We start from the raw sequence: 14,228 nt of genomic DNA on the forward strand, positions 1-14,228 counted from the left end.
TTTCTAATCCAGAGGTACCAAATACATTGATAACTTTTCCTTTCTAATCACTGGGGCCTCTGCCCCTATCTGATCCAGCAAACGGAGGTATCACTACCTGAGCTTGGCGCTCTCCGGCACTCTCCCTCCAAATTTCATTTACTGTGCCGTCAACAAATGGGCCCTCCCTACCACCTGAGCGTAGGTAGAGATCTCATGTGCTGGGGCAATTCTAATTCCCTGAGCTATTCTGGAAATAAATCCCTAGATAAATCGCTCATTTTGAGCCACATCTATGGGTACCATATCAAAAGAAAACTTGGCCAACCCATCGAATTTGTTTACATACTCTGTTACTATCATATTTCCCTAAACCAGGTTCAGAAATTTATTTGTCTTTACAGTCTTAATTGCATCACAATAATATCTCCCATTGAACAACTGCCTAAATTCCTTCTAATTCATCACAGCTGTATCTCGTGTTTGGGATACCACTTCCCACCACATCCAGGCATCTTCCTGTAACACATATATAGCACATATCACCCTATCGTGACCTACCACCCTATTATAGTCAAGGATGGAATTGATCATGCCCATCCATTGTTCAACTCTAAATGGATTTAGGCCTCCCTAAAAAACTTGAGGGTAATATTCCTGAAAACTCTTATATAGAAATTCCCACCTGTTCTCCACCTTAACCTGAGCCAAAACCAGTGCCACTCCTGGCATAACCAAAGAAGAGGTGTTCCCTAACAGAACCTACTGTTTCAACACCTATTCTCTTCCTCTTGCCTCTGCAATCTGAATTGCATATATGTAAATACCTGCTGGAAATTTCGAGGGGCAGCCAGAGGGCTCAAGCCCTGGCTGTAATTCTCAGCCTCAATATAAGCACCACTAGGTCCCATTAACTACCATGGGTATATAACCTCTGAATTAGTCCGTAGTCAATAACTTGACCCGTTAAGCATGATGAGCACATCCAGAAACCTTCCCCACGGGAAAAACCAAACAACACCACATTCACATACCACTATAGTGTTAATATACATGCCCATAACATTCATGCATCAATAAATAACCCATGCTCTTTCAACAAATCTCATGCTCTTAACTTTAGCATGAAGATAGAGCATTTATATATCAAATGAGCAGGTAATCGCATAATCATATCAACAGGCAAGGGCCAGGCTCTATCAGAATATCTCATGCTTTCTAATAAGGCATGCAGGTAAGAATTTTATATCCTATTTAAGCATTTAAACACATAACCACATAAATAGTCACCATACCCTAAGTGGAGCTTGTCTTTAGTGATGCGTGTATATGCCCAACTTGTCATTAGGAACCCTTAACCTTGGCATGCTCTGATACCAAGTTGTAATTCCCAACTACTCAGGGACTATTACACTGTGTATTTTAAATAGTGTTAAACTCACTAAAAGAGTCAATTGTTCATAACCGTGTAACTAAACGTGATTAACGATTTAGGGTTAAATTTTTTGGTCGAAGGTATAACCATTTCATTAAAACGTTTACTTCATACATGGGATCCTAAAATACATTAAACAGGTTAACTGTAATGAAAAAGTTACAACCTGTCGAACTAAGCGGCAAAATAGGGTTTGACCCTAATTCCTCTATAAACCCTCGGTTGTGGTGGTCGAGCAGCTGCATATGTACACATCGTCACCTAAGCTCTCCAACTCAAGGATGGTCCATCTTTCTTTTCCCTTTACCTGCACCATATAGCACCCGCGAGCCAAGGCTCAGCAAGAAAACTTAAACATGCTCATAAGCAGTTAATAACATATTACCAAATCATAATAAGCATGTCATATGGGGCCAATAGCCCAAGATAAATGATTAATGAATCATACTAGGGTCCAATGCCCAAAATACATGACTATGGAATCATACTGGGGTCCAATGCCCAAACTACATGATTATGGAATCATACTGGGCCTCAACGCCCTAATACATGATTAATAAATCATACTGGCTCAACGCCCTAGGATATGGGACTAATGAGTCACCTCAAGGCCCTTTTCCCTGTCCTCCGTATAACCAGCCCTGGGGCTGGCCCAACATACCTGGCGCTGAGTTTTCCACGACCAATAGGTCAGTCAAGCGTATGTCAGGCTCCTAATTAGAAATAACCATACCGACCAGCAGTCAATACGCTATTGTCGTCCTTCACTCATAAGTCAATGCTTTTCGACCAGCACTCAGCATGCTAAGGTCATCCTTGACTAATAAGTCAATGCTTTACGACCAACACTTAGCGTGCTAAGGCCATCCTTGACTAATAAGTCAATACTTTATGACCAACACTCAGCGTGCTAGGGCCATCCTTGACTAATAAGTCAATACTTTATGACTAGCACTCAGTGTGCTAGGGTCTTCCTTGACTAATAAGTCAATGCTTTACGACCAGCACTTAGCCTGCTAGGGCCATCCTTGACTAATAAGTCAATGCTTTACGACCAGCACTCGATGCTATTGTCGACCTTGACTAATAAGTCAATGCTTTTCGACTTGCGCTCGACGCTATTGTCGACCTTGACTAATAAGTCAATGCTTTTCTCAATTATATAATGCTAACAGACATTCATCATATATCAAATATCCAAATATAAAGCATTCAACATGCTTACTCAATAATCACAAGCATAATCATAATCATGAACATTCTTAGGCGTTCATGCCCTATTTATATTCTTGCTCAATAATTCGAGTCAAGCCATAATTACATGTATCACATACCTAGTGTAGTTTTCTTACCTTTAGTCCTTGCACGGGTTAAGAATGAAAGACCCTCGAGCATGATCCCGATCCCAATCCCCTAGCGATAACCTAGTCACAACCCAGTATAGGATACCGTCAATAACGAGAAAAAACAGGCTTCTGGACCAAGTCCTAGCCTCTGGGACGTCGAATTCTACTAAACCGGGGTAGTTGGATCAATCCCGAGCCCTAAGGTTTGAGTTCCTACACTCAAAACACTAATTGGCCAAAATCCTCTATTTGCACCGTGACGCACCCAATTAGGGGTGCGGCGCATCACCAGTTAGAGTCGAGGCTCTCACAATCAGAGTGCCCAACCCCAAAAGCATTGGACACGAGCCACGACGCAATAGCGGTTTAGAGAACCATCCAGGCCCCTGGGTTCATGCGAGCCATGACTCCCAAGAACAGGGCCATGATGCGACCCCACGAACCCAACTTTTCTTATATTAGAATCCTTCAAAACTCATCCCCAAAACAAACCAAACCAAACCCACAATTCAATCCCAAAACATGAATGGTACATCCTAGGCAACAAAACCTGACTTTCCTTTGGGTTAAAACTCATCAAAATCATAAATTCCAAATCAAAGCTCAAGAAACTTAAGGAAACTGAAACTCAGAAACTTAAAGCTTTGATTACCTCTGATTACATTGTTCCCCCAGCTAAATCCTCTAGCTATCAAGCTTCTAATCTTTCCTAGAATCATTATGACTCTAACCTTGCTTGAATCCGAGCCCTAAAACTCGAGTTTCCGTCGAAAACACTAATGGGCGTCAAATGAGCGAACGAGAGGAAGAGAAAACACTGAATGCTCTTTTATGTTTATGTCAGGTTACTTCGAACTTAAGTAACCTTAAGCAAATCCAAATGCTTGAGCTACCCCAAAAACGCTCCCCGAGGGTGAAATAGTCAAAATTTCCAGAATTCCCTCCTGATCTCACTAACTCCAAATATATCCTCAAATATTTATCCCCATTAACCAATAACCTGGTAATGTACCAAATACCCAAAATACCCCTTGACTCACCCCAAGTCAAGTATTAATCCCGTTGTGACTTTCCTACTAACTTGCCCCCTAGGATCGTCTTGTGCCGAGTAACCCAAATATATCCACATAATAATGTGGTCCCACACATATATCACATATATGCCAAATATACCCATAACGGGCCAAATTATGAAAATTTCCCTTTTAATCAGAAATGGGCCCACATGCATATTTAATACACCCAAACATGCATATCAACTCATATTATAATATAACTCACATAATCATATAATGATACACATATATATATATATCACATAATTTCCATACTTTGCCATCCTGACCCCCTAATTAAGGCCCTAAGCCTTAATAGGTAATTTGGGACGTTACACTCAAGAATCAAAATGGCTTTTTCAGCTTAAAACAAACGCCTTAGGCTTAGGTAGGTAAATAAAAAATCATTTAGGCTCAAATATACCATAAGCACATAAAGTAAACAAACCAATCTTTATCAACTTGAAAACCCAAAAACAGTCCCCAAATTTCCCAATATTCCTTACTTTGAGAGAATTATAAATCTGAGTTTTTTTTTTTCATTTTTTCCTCTAATGATACTACATTAACCCAAACATATTTCTTTGTATTCTTATTTTGAGTGTAGCTCATTTTCAATATTTTTTCTTTTCTCTCTCAAATTTTTTTTTTCCTTCTTCTATTGTTGACACAATTTCCCACATTAACCCCATTACAAATCATCCCTTAATCACTTCTCATGTGCTCATTGTATAAATTAAAGGGAAAGATAAATAAAAAAGTTTCAAATAGACTCAAAATAAGTGTCAAACAACAAAAGATTCACATTAAGCTAAAATATGGGAAACTAAGGATTTAATACATCAAGGTTCGCTTGAAAGGCTCAATCGTTCCAACAAAATTGCTTAAATCATCTTCCTAAGCATGTATCATTCCAATTTCGTCTCAATCAACAAGCTATGCACGTTCTAAAATATCTTTCATACATCAATCCTCAAACCCATTTAACACGCATATACTATATGATTGTAAGAAATTTATTAATCAAGGCTTGTATGACAATAAAAATTCATATTATTGATATTCACTATATTAATCTCACTAAGCACACAAATTCACACAGTTTTGAAATCATTACTTATATCACACGACAACTAGTATCATAGGCTCAAAATAACTTGATTCACACAATATTCACACTAAAATTAATAAAAGAAAAACTAAACTCTTCCCACAAACTTAAATGACACATTGTCCCCAATGTGACAAAAAAAAGAATAAGGAAAGAGGACTTACCAAAACACACACCACATCAGTATGGTGGAATTCTCTAGATAGGCGCGCCGCGGCGGTTGGACTGCACCAAATATTCGGTGGCTCTCTGACTTCATAAGGGAAGCGACTCTAATAGTGGGTGTCGCGGCTCAAAATCAGTACCTGCTTATATATATATATATTTTCTTTCAAGTTTTCATGATTTCCACGGTTCAAAATTGAAAACTAAAGATTACATAGTAAAATTTAAACCTTCAAAACTAAGCGAATAAAAAAAAGAAGAAGAATAGTTCCCAAAAATCCAAATTGGTCATAAATAACAAAAACTTAACCCAAATTAAAAGTAACCATTGGGATGCCTCCCAAATGTGTTGTCGTTAACGTCATTTAGCTGGACGCTGAGTTCATCTTCAAATTTAACTCGGATCAAGTCCACCCCTCGAATCCTTAAGAGTCATAGTGTCATAAGTGGGAGCCCATCTTTTGATGTTGCAAATTTTTGTAGTTTTGCACTGCTCATGTAACATTCGAGCTTTCCCACAAAAGAACCTTTTCACATGATGACGATCTGTCTGAATACTACATTGAGCCATGGAATTTTTCTTAGGGACTTCCAACTCGGTACCTCCTCCTTTCACCACATAAACTCTACAACAAGTGGGAATTTTCGTTGCTGCAAAAACATTAAATGTTACCTCCTCTTTTTGAACTCACAGCTTCAACTCACCATTTTGAACATTGATTAACGCCCTACCGGTAGCTAAAAATGGCCTTCGAAGAATAATTGGGATATTAGTATCTTCTTCCATGTCCAGAATAATGAAATCTGCAGGGAAGATAAGTTTGTCCACCTTTACTAGAACATCATCAATAATACCCCTAGGATGTTTGACTGAACGATTTGCCATTTGAAGTGTCACAATAGTTGGTCTTGCTTCCCCCAATTTCAGTTTTCGATATATAGATAGAGGCATCAGATTCACACTTGCCCCTAAATCACAGAGTACCTTCTCAAAAACCACATTCCCTATGGTACAAGGAATGGTGAAACTACCCGAATCTTTAAGCTTAGGAGGTAGCTTCTTTTGGAGTATTACGCTGCACTCCTCAGTAATTGCCACTATCTCATAGTCCTCCAATTTCCTTTTCTTTGATGAAATTTCCTTCATAAACTTCACATAACTCTGCATTTGTTCAAGTGCCTCAGCGAAAGGAATGTTGATGTGAAGCTTTCGAAAAACATCTAAAAACTTGGAAAGCTGCTTGTCAAGCTTGTTCTTTTGCAGCCTCTGAGGATATGGGATCTTGATGTGATGCTCAAAACTCACTGGTGGCTGCTTCTTCTCAAAATTCTCATTGACTTCTTCTTTCACCTTATCCTTTTTCTCATCAACCACTTTTGGTAATGGAATTGTCTTCCTGATTGGCTATTCTAATTCCTTACCAATCCTCAAGGATATTGCATTGCATTGCTCCTTTGGGTTCACTACAGTATTACTAGGAAAATTTCCTTATGGTCGGTTATTCAACATACTTGCCAATTGATCCACTTGACTCTCCAAATTTATGATGAATGCTCTAGTTTCAGTCATGAACTGATTTTGAGTATTAGTTAAAGTCAACAATGCTGCTTGTAATTCATTAGTCTTCTCTTGAGAAATCGGTGGTTGTGACATTTCTTGAAGTGGAGCTTGAGACACGAGCTGCTGAAATTGTTGTCGAGGGCTCTGATTATTTCTCCACAAAAAATTAGGGTGATTCCTCCACCCTGGGTTGTAAGTGTTGGAGAAAGGGTTGTTGGCTTGCCTATTAAAATTCCCCATAATATTTATTTGCTCCATAGGGATAGCATTATTCACCTCTGCTACCATACACTACTCAAATTGGTGAGGACCACCACAATTGTTACATACAACTTGGACTTGCATGGCTTGAGTTGCAATAGTGTTTTGCTGCATCTGCTTGGTTAAGGTGGAAACTTGAGCAGTTAATGCTGTGAAAGCATCTAGTTCATGAATCCCAGCTACTTTTCTGTTACTAGTGGCTCGCTCATCAGCCCATTGGCAGTTATTCACGGCCATTTCTTCCAACAATGCATAGGCCTCATTAGCACTCTTTCCCATGAATGCCCATCCTGCTGTGGCATCTATGATGGTGCGCATAGTAGTGCCCAACCCATTATAGAAATTGTGGACCAATATCCACTTCTCAATGCCGTGATGATGACACTCTCTCTACAATTCTTTAAACCTCTCCCATGCGTCATATAATTATTCCCCATAAGTCTGGAAAAAGTTATTGATCTCTCCTCTCAACCTTGCAGCCTTTGATGGAGGAAAGAGCTTGGCGAGAAACTTCTGTGCTAGATCCTCCCAAGTGTTTATAGAGTTGGCTTGCAGAGAATTTAACCAACTCTTGGATCTTTTCTTCAATGAGAATGGGAACAAACTCAATCTAAAAGCATCGTCACTGACCCCATTCATCTTAAAAGTTGCACACAACTCTAGGAAATTAGCTATGTGCATGTTTGGGTCCTCCGTAGGTAATCCACCAAACTGAACGGTGGACTAGACAATTTGTAGTATTGCCGGCTTGATTTCAAAATTGTTAGCGGCAATTGTGGGGTGTCGGATGCATGAATGCACTCTTGTAACAGTAGGGAGTACATAATCTCTTAAAGTTCTTGCCCCTTGTTCAGCAGGGACCTTAATAGCTGCTGGCCCTTCGACATTGTTGGCAACATTATTTACTGCATTCCCTTGGTTTGCAGCAAAATACATGGTTATTAATTCAATGGATAAATTAATCTACGCAAGTATACATAATCGATTCATGTAATAAAATAGTAAGTAAAGTATCGTTCCCACAAGGGCTATCAACAAATTACCAATAATTCCCTTTAAATTTCTATTTGGCTGCTGAAAATAGAGTGATTTTTAAACTAAGACTTAAAATTGAAATAAAATTTCCAATAATAAAGATTGATTTAATAATTAAAAACCTAGAGTATTAAATTCATCAAATTTTCATTCCATTAATTTTACTAATCAGTTCTAAATCTCTTCTTCCTATTCTAATAGCAGGTTAACAAAAATCGATTCCTATTCTTTTTCAAGATATAAGATCATAACCTATGTGCAGGTTTTCTAAATCTCTATGATAAACTTAAACACATAGTAGACATTAACACTACTACAAATATAGGGTTTTTTGCGCTTTTTTTTTTCAATCTAAAATAAAAAGCGCAGAGAAAATGATTGAAGGACTCTTAGGAACTATGTTACTGCAGTTTTTTTAAAAAAGTGCAATGTAAAGTAGGAAATGTGGGAAGTGGAAACTTTTCTCTGCGGTTTTTTAAGAAAACCGCAGAGAAAGAAAGACTTTTCTCTGCAGTTTTATTGAAAAAACCACAGAGAAAAGTATTGTAATTTTTCAAAACTTTTACAAAGCATAACTTTGTGCTCAGTTGTCCGTTTTGGGTGTTTTTTTAACTTTGATATTTTTTCAAGATCTATTCAAAGAAAATAGTCTTTTCTTTTGATAGATCTCAAAAAAATATCAAAGTAAAAAAAAAACACTCAAAACGGACAACCGAGCACAAAGTTATGCTTGGTAAAATTTTTGAAAAATTAGAATACTTTTCTCTGTGGTTTTTTTAAGAAAACTGTAGAGAAAAGTCTTTCTTTCTCTACGGTTTTCTTAAGAAAACCGTGTAGAATAGGTTCCAGACCTATATATAAACGCATTCTTCCCCACAAGGTTCGCAGACCTACTTCATTTTGTGAAAAACTTCTTCAGCGGCGGCGGTATGTCTTTCAACCTTAATCTTAGTATTTTTTTCATTATTTTTAGCTAAATCTTAGTTAAAAACTGAAGTAGATGCTTGATATTTGTCTATTTTTAGGTTTTTGGTAGTAAAAATGGTTAGGATCTGGTAAAAAAATTGTCCATTTTCACCGTATTTTTGGCCATACATTGTGTTCTTGAGCTTCAAAATAGGTAATGATCTATATGTCTTTGTTTGCATAGTTTTTGTTTTTTTTCATCATTATTTTTAGAGTTTATTTTGTGTGAAATAGACAAATAGAAATAAAATTTTTGAGTGGTTTTTCATAAATCATTAATTTGGTTGCTGAATTTTTTTTCTTCAGATTTTTTGGTGACCAAACCTAAAAAAATGCTTTTTTTCTTCTTCAGGTTTTCTTTGTATGCAGCTAGATAGATCTCGAAAAAATACCAAAGTTTTAAAAAAAATACCAAAAACGGACAACCGAGCACAAAGTTATGCTTGGTCAAAGTTTTAAAAAATTACAATACTTTCCTCTACGGTTTTTTCAATAAAACCGTGGAGAAAAGTCTTTCTTTCTCTGCGGTTGTTTTAAAAAAACTGCAGAGAAAAGTACATCTTTCTCCACGGTTGGCTTATTACAACCACAGAGAAAGATGTTCTTTCTTTGCGGTTGGCATACCACTTTTCTCTACGGTCGAATACACTGCGCTTTTCAATACTCTCGAAAACCACAGTAAAAAACTGCAGAGAAAAGCATTTTATGTAGTAGTGTAAGCATAGAAACCCAATTGCTACATAAGTCACACAGGTAGTCTCGCCAATATGTAACCTATGTCTATATAATGATAGCATATTCAATTCGTATCTTTCGAATTTTGAATCAAAATCATAAATCAAACAAATATTGATCAAGCATTTACTAGCATTAGGCAAACATTATATAGATTAGAATAAAGAAAAAGAATCAATAGAACATCATAATAACATTAAATGGAAATCCAAGCGACTACATTAACCCAAAGATAAAAATGTTTAGTTCATGAAAAACATAGCTAACAACATAAAAATAATTTTTATCATCTTTAACATTCAAAACTTGAAAAAGAAATTAAAGAAGAAAAATGCAGAAAATAAGCTTAGCCGTCAAGAACTCTCTGAAAAATTTGTAATTAGAAAATCATAATCAATACCTAATCTTTAATGTTTTAAACTTAAATAGTAATTTTTTCTCTTCAGGGTGACGCGTAGCATTTCCATGCTGCAGCCCGTGTCTTCAAAATACCCATAAGGTTTGCGCCTCCGACTTCAAGCCCCGCGGCCCTTGAACTCCATGTCGCGGCCCGTGTGAAAACCCAGTTTTTCCTTTTGCTCTCTGCCACTCATCATGCCGTGGCCCTAAAGAGCATGTCACGACATTAATTCATGCCAGATTTTTCATAGTTTCTAACTTTGCTAGAGCCACGACCCTTAAGCCTATGTCGTGACTCTAATTATATTTTTTTTCTTCAGAATTTGACCCTTTTAAATCCTTCCTTCATTAACTTCATAAAAAACTTCTTCTAGCTCCTCCTTAATGCCAATTTGACTCAAACAACCACCAAAAACTCTATTTTCCCACCATTTCTTTTTCTTTTTGCATTTAGCTCATAATTCATAGCACCAACCTACAACAAAGACAAAAAAAAGTATATTTTTGCACAAAAGAAACAAAAAGACTCAAGATTACCACAAAAACACATCCTAAAACGACACTAAAAAGGAGTTATCAAGCTCTCCTAAACTAACTCTTTGTTCACCGTCAAGCAAAGGACACAAACTCACATGACAAAACTCAAAACCTAAACAACTAACACGAATCAAGCCGACAACAATAATTCACGCCTCAAGCTATGATGACTAACACACTTATATAATCTTTAGGAAAGTAAATTTATAATTCAGAATTTCAGTCAAAGCATTCTTCCAATTCACTTAAGTCCAAACAAAGATAAAATCTCTCAAAATCATGGTTAATAAATAAAATGCATTTGAATCAATTCATGCTCACCAATTTTTTTTCATTACAATCAATTAATATCATTATCCCATAAGCTTGCAACACTTACTAATATCCACTAATGTAGAAAACACATGCTTAGAAATCAATAGGACTTTCACAACTTATAATTGAAGGGCTTAGGTAATGGTAGATGAAAAAGTCATTTAGGTTCAAAATGTACCATAAGCACTCAACCAAACAATTCAACCTTTATCCACTCACAAACCCAAAAAAAATCCCAAATTTCCCAATATTTCTTATTTTGAGAGAGAATTCATAAATTGATTTTTTTTTCTTTTTTCATTTCATTTTTTTTGTAATGAGACTACACTCCCCCAAGCTTATTTCTTTGTATTTTCCATTGGAGTGTAGTTCATATTCAATATACTTTTTCTTTCTTTCTCTCTCAATTTTTCTTTTTCTATCGACACAAATTTTCAAATATAAACCCCATTACAAACTATCCCCCAATCACCTTTCATATGCTCATGGTATATCAAAAGGGAATGAAAAACAACAAAGTTTCAAATAAGCTCAAAATAAGTGTCAAGCAAAAAGAATCAAAGTATGCTAAAACATTAGGCTCAAAATTGGGGAACTAGGGATTTAATAAATCAAGATTGGCTTGAAAGGCACAAACAGTTCAAAAAATTACCTAAATCATCTTCCTAATCATGCATCATCTAGGATTTTGTCTCAAAAAGCAAGCAAAAAAGTTCTAGGATAACAACATTCTCATATTTTTTTTATCTCAACATTCAACAAGCATAAAAAAAGTTTCAATTACACAATATTTTTTAAAAATCATGATTAAGCTCTCAATTATTTTAGTGGACTCATGTAAACATGGTAAGAAGCACACAAATTTTTATGGCTTCATTCCCATACAATTTATACAACACATCATTCAATCATATTATAATTGACTAATCATTGTCAACTTGATTCAACTAACACTCTAAACAACCTAGACAAAACGTCACAAACACAACACAACACGATTAACAAAATAACATAATATATACAAAACAATAAATTCCTTCCCCCAAACTTAGCCTGTAATGACCCAACTAATTCTAAGACTTTGGACCATTAAAACTACTATACATAGACACTATTCTTAAGAAAACATACATAACTTTATTAAAAACTATAAGGTAAATGTTGAAATTCATAATCTTGGGGTATGGGATCCCATTGTTTGACAAATAAAACATAACTTTAACTTAAATAAATTTGTTACAAAACCAAGTGCGCAAAATACATAGAAAACATAATTAAAAAGACTGAAAACAACGTCGTCCTCGAATCGTTCACGCAGTCTACCAACTCCATTCTTCCTCATTACACAACCCCAAGCTGCCAAGAATCCTTCTACCGCCATAACTATTTTCCTGCATACATAAAAATAAAGGAATGAGCCTAATGCCCAGCAAGGAAAATCTACTAGAAACATAAAACATACACATAAACTATATCATAAACATATACTATAAACATATGACATATACTACTACAATGGCCATTATACTACTTGGGGCTTGTAAACTAAGCAAGTCATATTCCCAATAGATTGGTGGGGTCTTGCTAGCTAAGCAAGTCATATGCCCATAATTTATTAGGGCTTGTTAGCTATACAAGTCATATGCCCAAGGTCTATCAATATACATAATACAACATTACATAGCATAATATAACATAAGATAACATATAAACATATAAAATTCTATCGTATTTTCCTTACCAATACTGGGATATGAGAACAAGGACGAAATTTGGAACACTCTTAAAACCAACAATAAGAATGTGAGTATTTCTAAAGAAAGAGATGATGACAAGAGGATTAAACTACCGAGAAGAAACTTACCGACAAGAAATCTTAAGTTCAAAGAACTTAAATACCTAACCAAGATAATGAAAAACACCGAGTTAGGATTTGAGTAAAGAAAACTATATGAAACTAATGAAACATATAGAAATGAACTAGGAGTAGCAATACCTTTGAATGCACTAGAACTGAACTACACCTTGATATCGAAAAACACACTATTAACCTTACTTCCCATGTGTTTTTAAAGCTTAAAATGATAAAGCTTATAACCCAACCCAAGTGTTTATCACTCTAAAGTAGACCTAGCAGCTTGAAGGCTCTGAACACAGCTTGAAGAATGAGAGAAATGGCTGGGTTCTAGGTCCTATTTATAGAGTTTCAAGGAGTGTAAAGATCTTCTTTTAGCTTGAATAAAAATAATGAATATTACTTGAATTTTTTTTGAATATTCGTTCAGTAGAGGCTTAAGACTCGGTCAAAAGGTTCAGAGGCTTATCAAGAGGTTAAGGAATAAAATGAGCTTGGTTTCAAAAATATTTGAAATATTTTCCCTAGGGCCGATATATCGCCCATAGTAGGCGATATATCGCCTGGGCTTATATCCCGAGGCTCGTCGATGCGTTTGTGCGAAGTTATGTGTTTTTCGTTTTCCCTGTGTGGCGATATATCGCCCCTAGAGCTGCGATATATCGACATACGCTGAAATATTATACATGTAATTGCACTTTTTCAGCCTATTTTGAATTGGGTAAACAGCTTTGACTGAGTCATATAACAATTTCAAAGCTGCTGGCAGGTTCTGGGGTTTTCAAATATTTCTCTTATAAAACTATATATAAAAATGCTTAATTTCTCAATAAACATGCACCCGACAAGTGTCATGATCTTATTGGTTCTATCTAAACCTTATAGTATAATAAATAACATCTTTATAATCAACTATATTAATCAAACCTTATGTTATAATTAATATTCTTAAACTATAGATTAAACTTATAAAATCTATAAGTGTTGCTACGAGTGTTCAACTAAGTCCTGGCTTGAACCAAAATCCACAGTAATAGACATACTATAACTACTACTATCTAACTAGTTAAGTAAATTTCTGGAACTCTACATAGCCTAAACATTGTCGCCAATGTTTATATAAAAGCTAAGGAAAAGAAACTTACATGTCACCTGAGACTGCTAAAAATGACATGGATTGAGATGGTGAATCGAAAATGGAGAATTTTTTTTTTGGGCTAGCCTATAGTTCATTCTGCCAGATCTCGAAGTAGCATTGCAACTCAAATTAGTCTCATATTTAATAGATATTAAAATCAAATAAAAATAAATACTCAAAATACTAAAATTAAAGTGTTCATAATCCAAAACTTAAATAAAACTAATAAAAAATGCAAATAAAAAATTGGAATGCCTCCAAATGCACTGTCGTTAACGTCATTTAGCCGGACGCTTATTTTCTTTCATATTAAACCTTTGATCAAGTCCACCCCT

At 35.8% G+C, this 14,228-nt stretch overlaps 1 protein-coding gene and 1 non-coding gene across 2 annotated transcripts; one reads left to right on the top strand and one right to left on the bottom strand.

Moving 5' to 3' along the window:
- Positions 1 to 5,779: 5,779 nt before the first annotated feature.
- On the bottom strand, positions 5,780 to 6,940 carry LOC133779924 (uncharacterized). The gene is made up of 2 exons (XM_062219821.1): positions 6,604 to 6,940; positions 5,780 to 6,465 (listed from the first exon to the last, which is right to left on the bottom strand). The coding sequence occupies exons 1-2, from the start codon at positions 6,938 to 6,940 to the stop codon at positions 5,780 to 5,782; spliced, it is 1,023 nt and encodes a 340-aa protein (XP_062075805.1).
- Positions 6,941 to 7,280: 340 nt separating this feature from the next.
- Positions 7,281 to 7,387, top strand: LOC133780974 (small nucleolar RNA R71). Its single transcript, XR_009869777.1, has one exon. It is a non-coding gene; the product is annotated as a small nucleolar RNA R71 (small nucleolar RNA).
- Positions 7,388 to 14,228: the final 6,841 nt, after the last annotated feature.

Source organism: Humulus lupulus, chromosome 5 (assembly GCF_963169125.1).
Source record: "Humulus lupulus chromosome 5, drHumLupu1.1, whole genome shotgun sequence".
Classification (NCBI taxonomy): domain Eukaryota; kingdom Viridiplantae; phylum Streptophyta; class Magnoliopsida; order Rosales; family Cannabaceae; genus Humulus; species Humulus lupulus.

Coding starts and splice junctions, on each gene's coding strand:
- LOC133779924 (XM_062219821.1), bottom strand. CDS start 6,940: ATGGTAGCAGAGGTGAATAATGCTATCCCTATGGAGCAAATAAATATT. Junction 6,466..6,603: donor TCAAGTGGATCAATTGGCAA/GTATGTTGAATA, acceptor CATTACCAAAAG/TGGTTGATGAGAAAAAGGAT.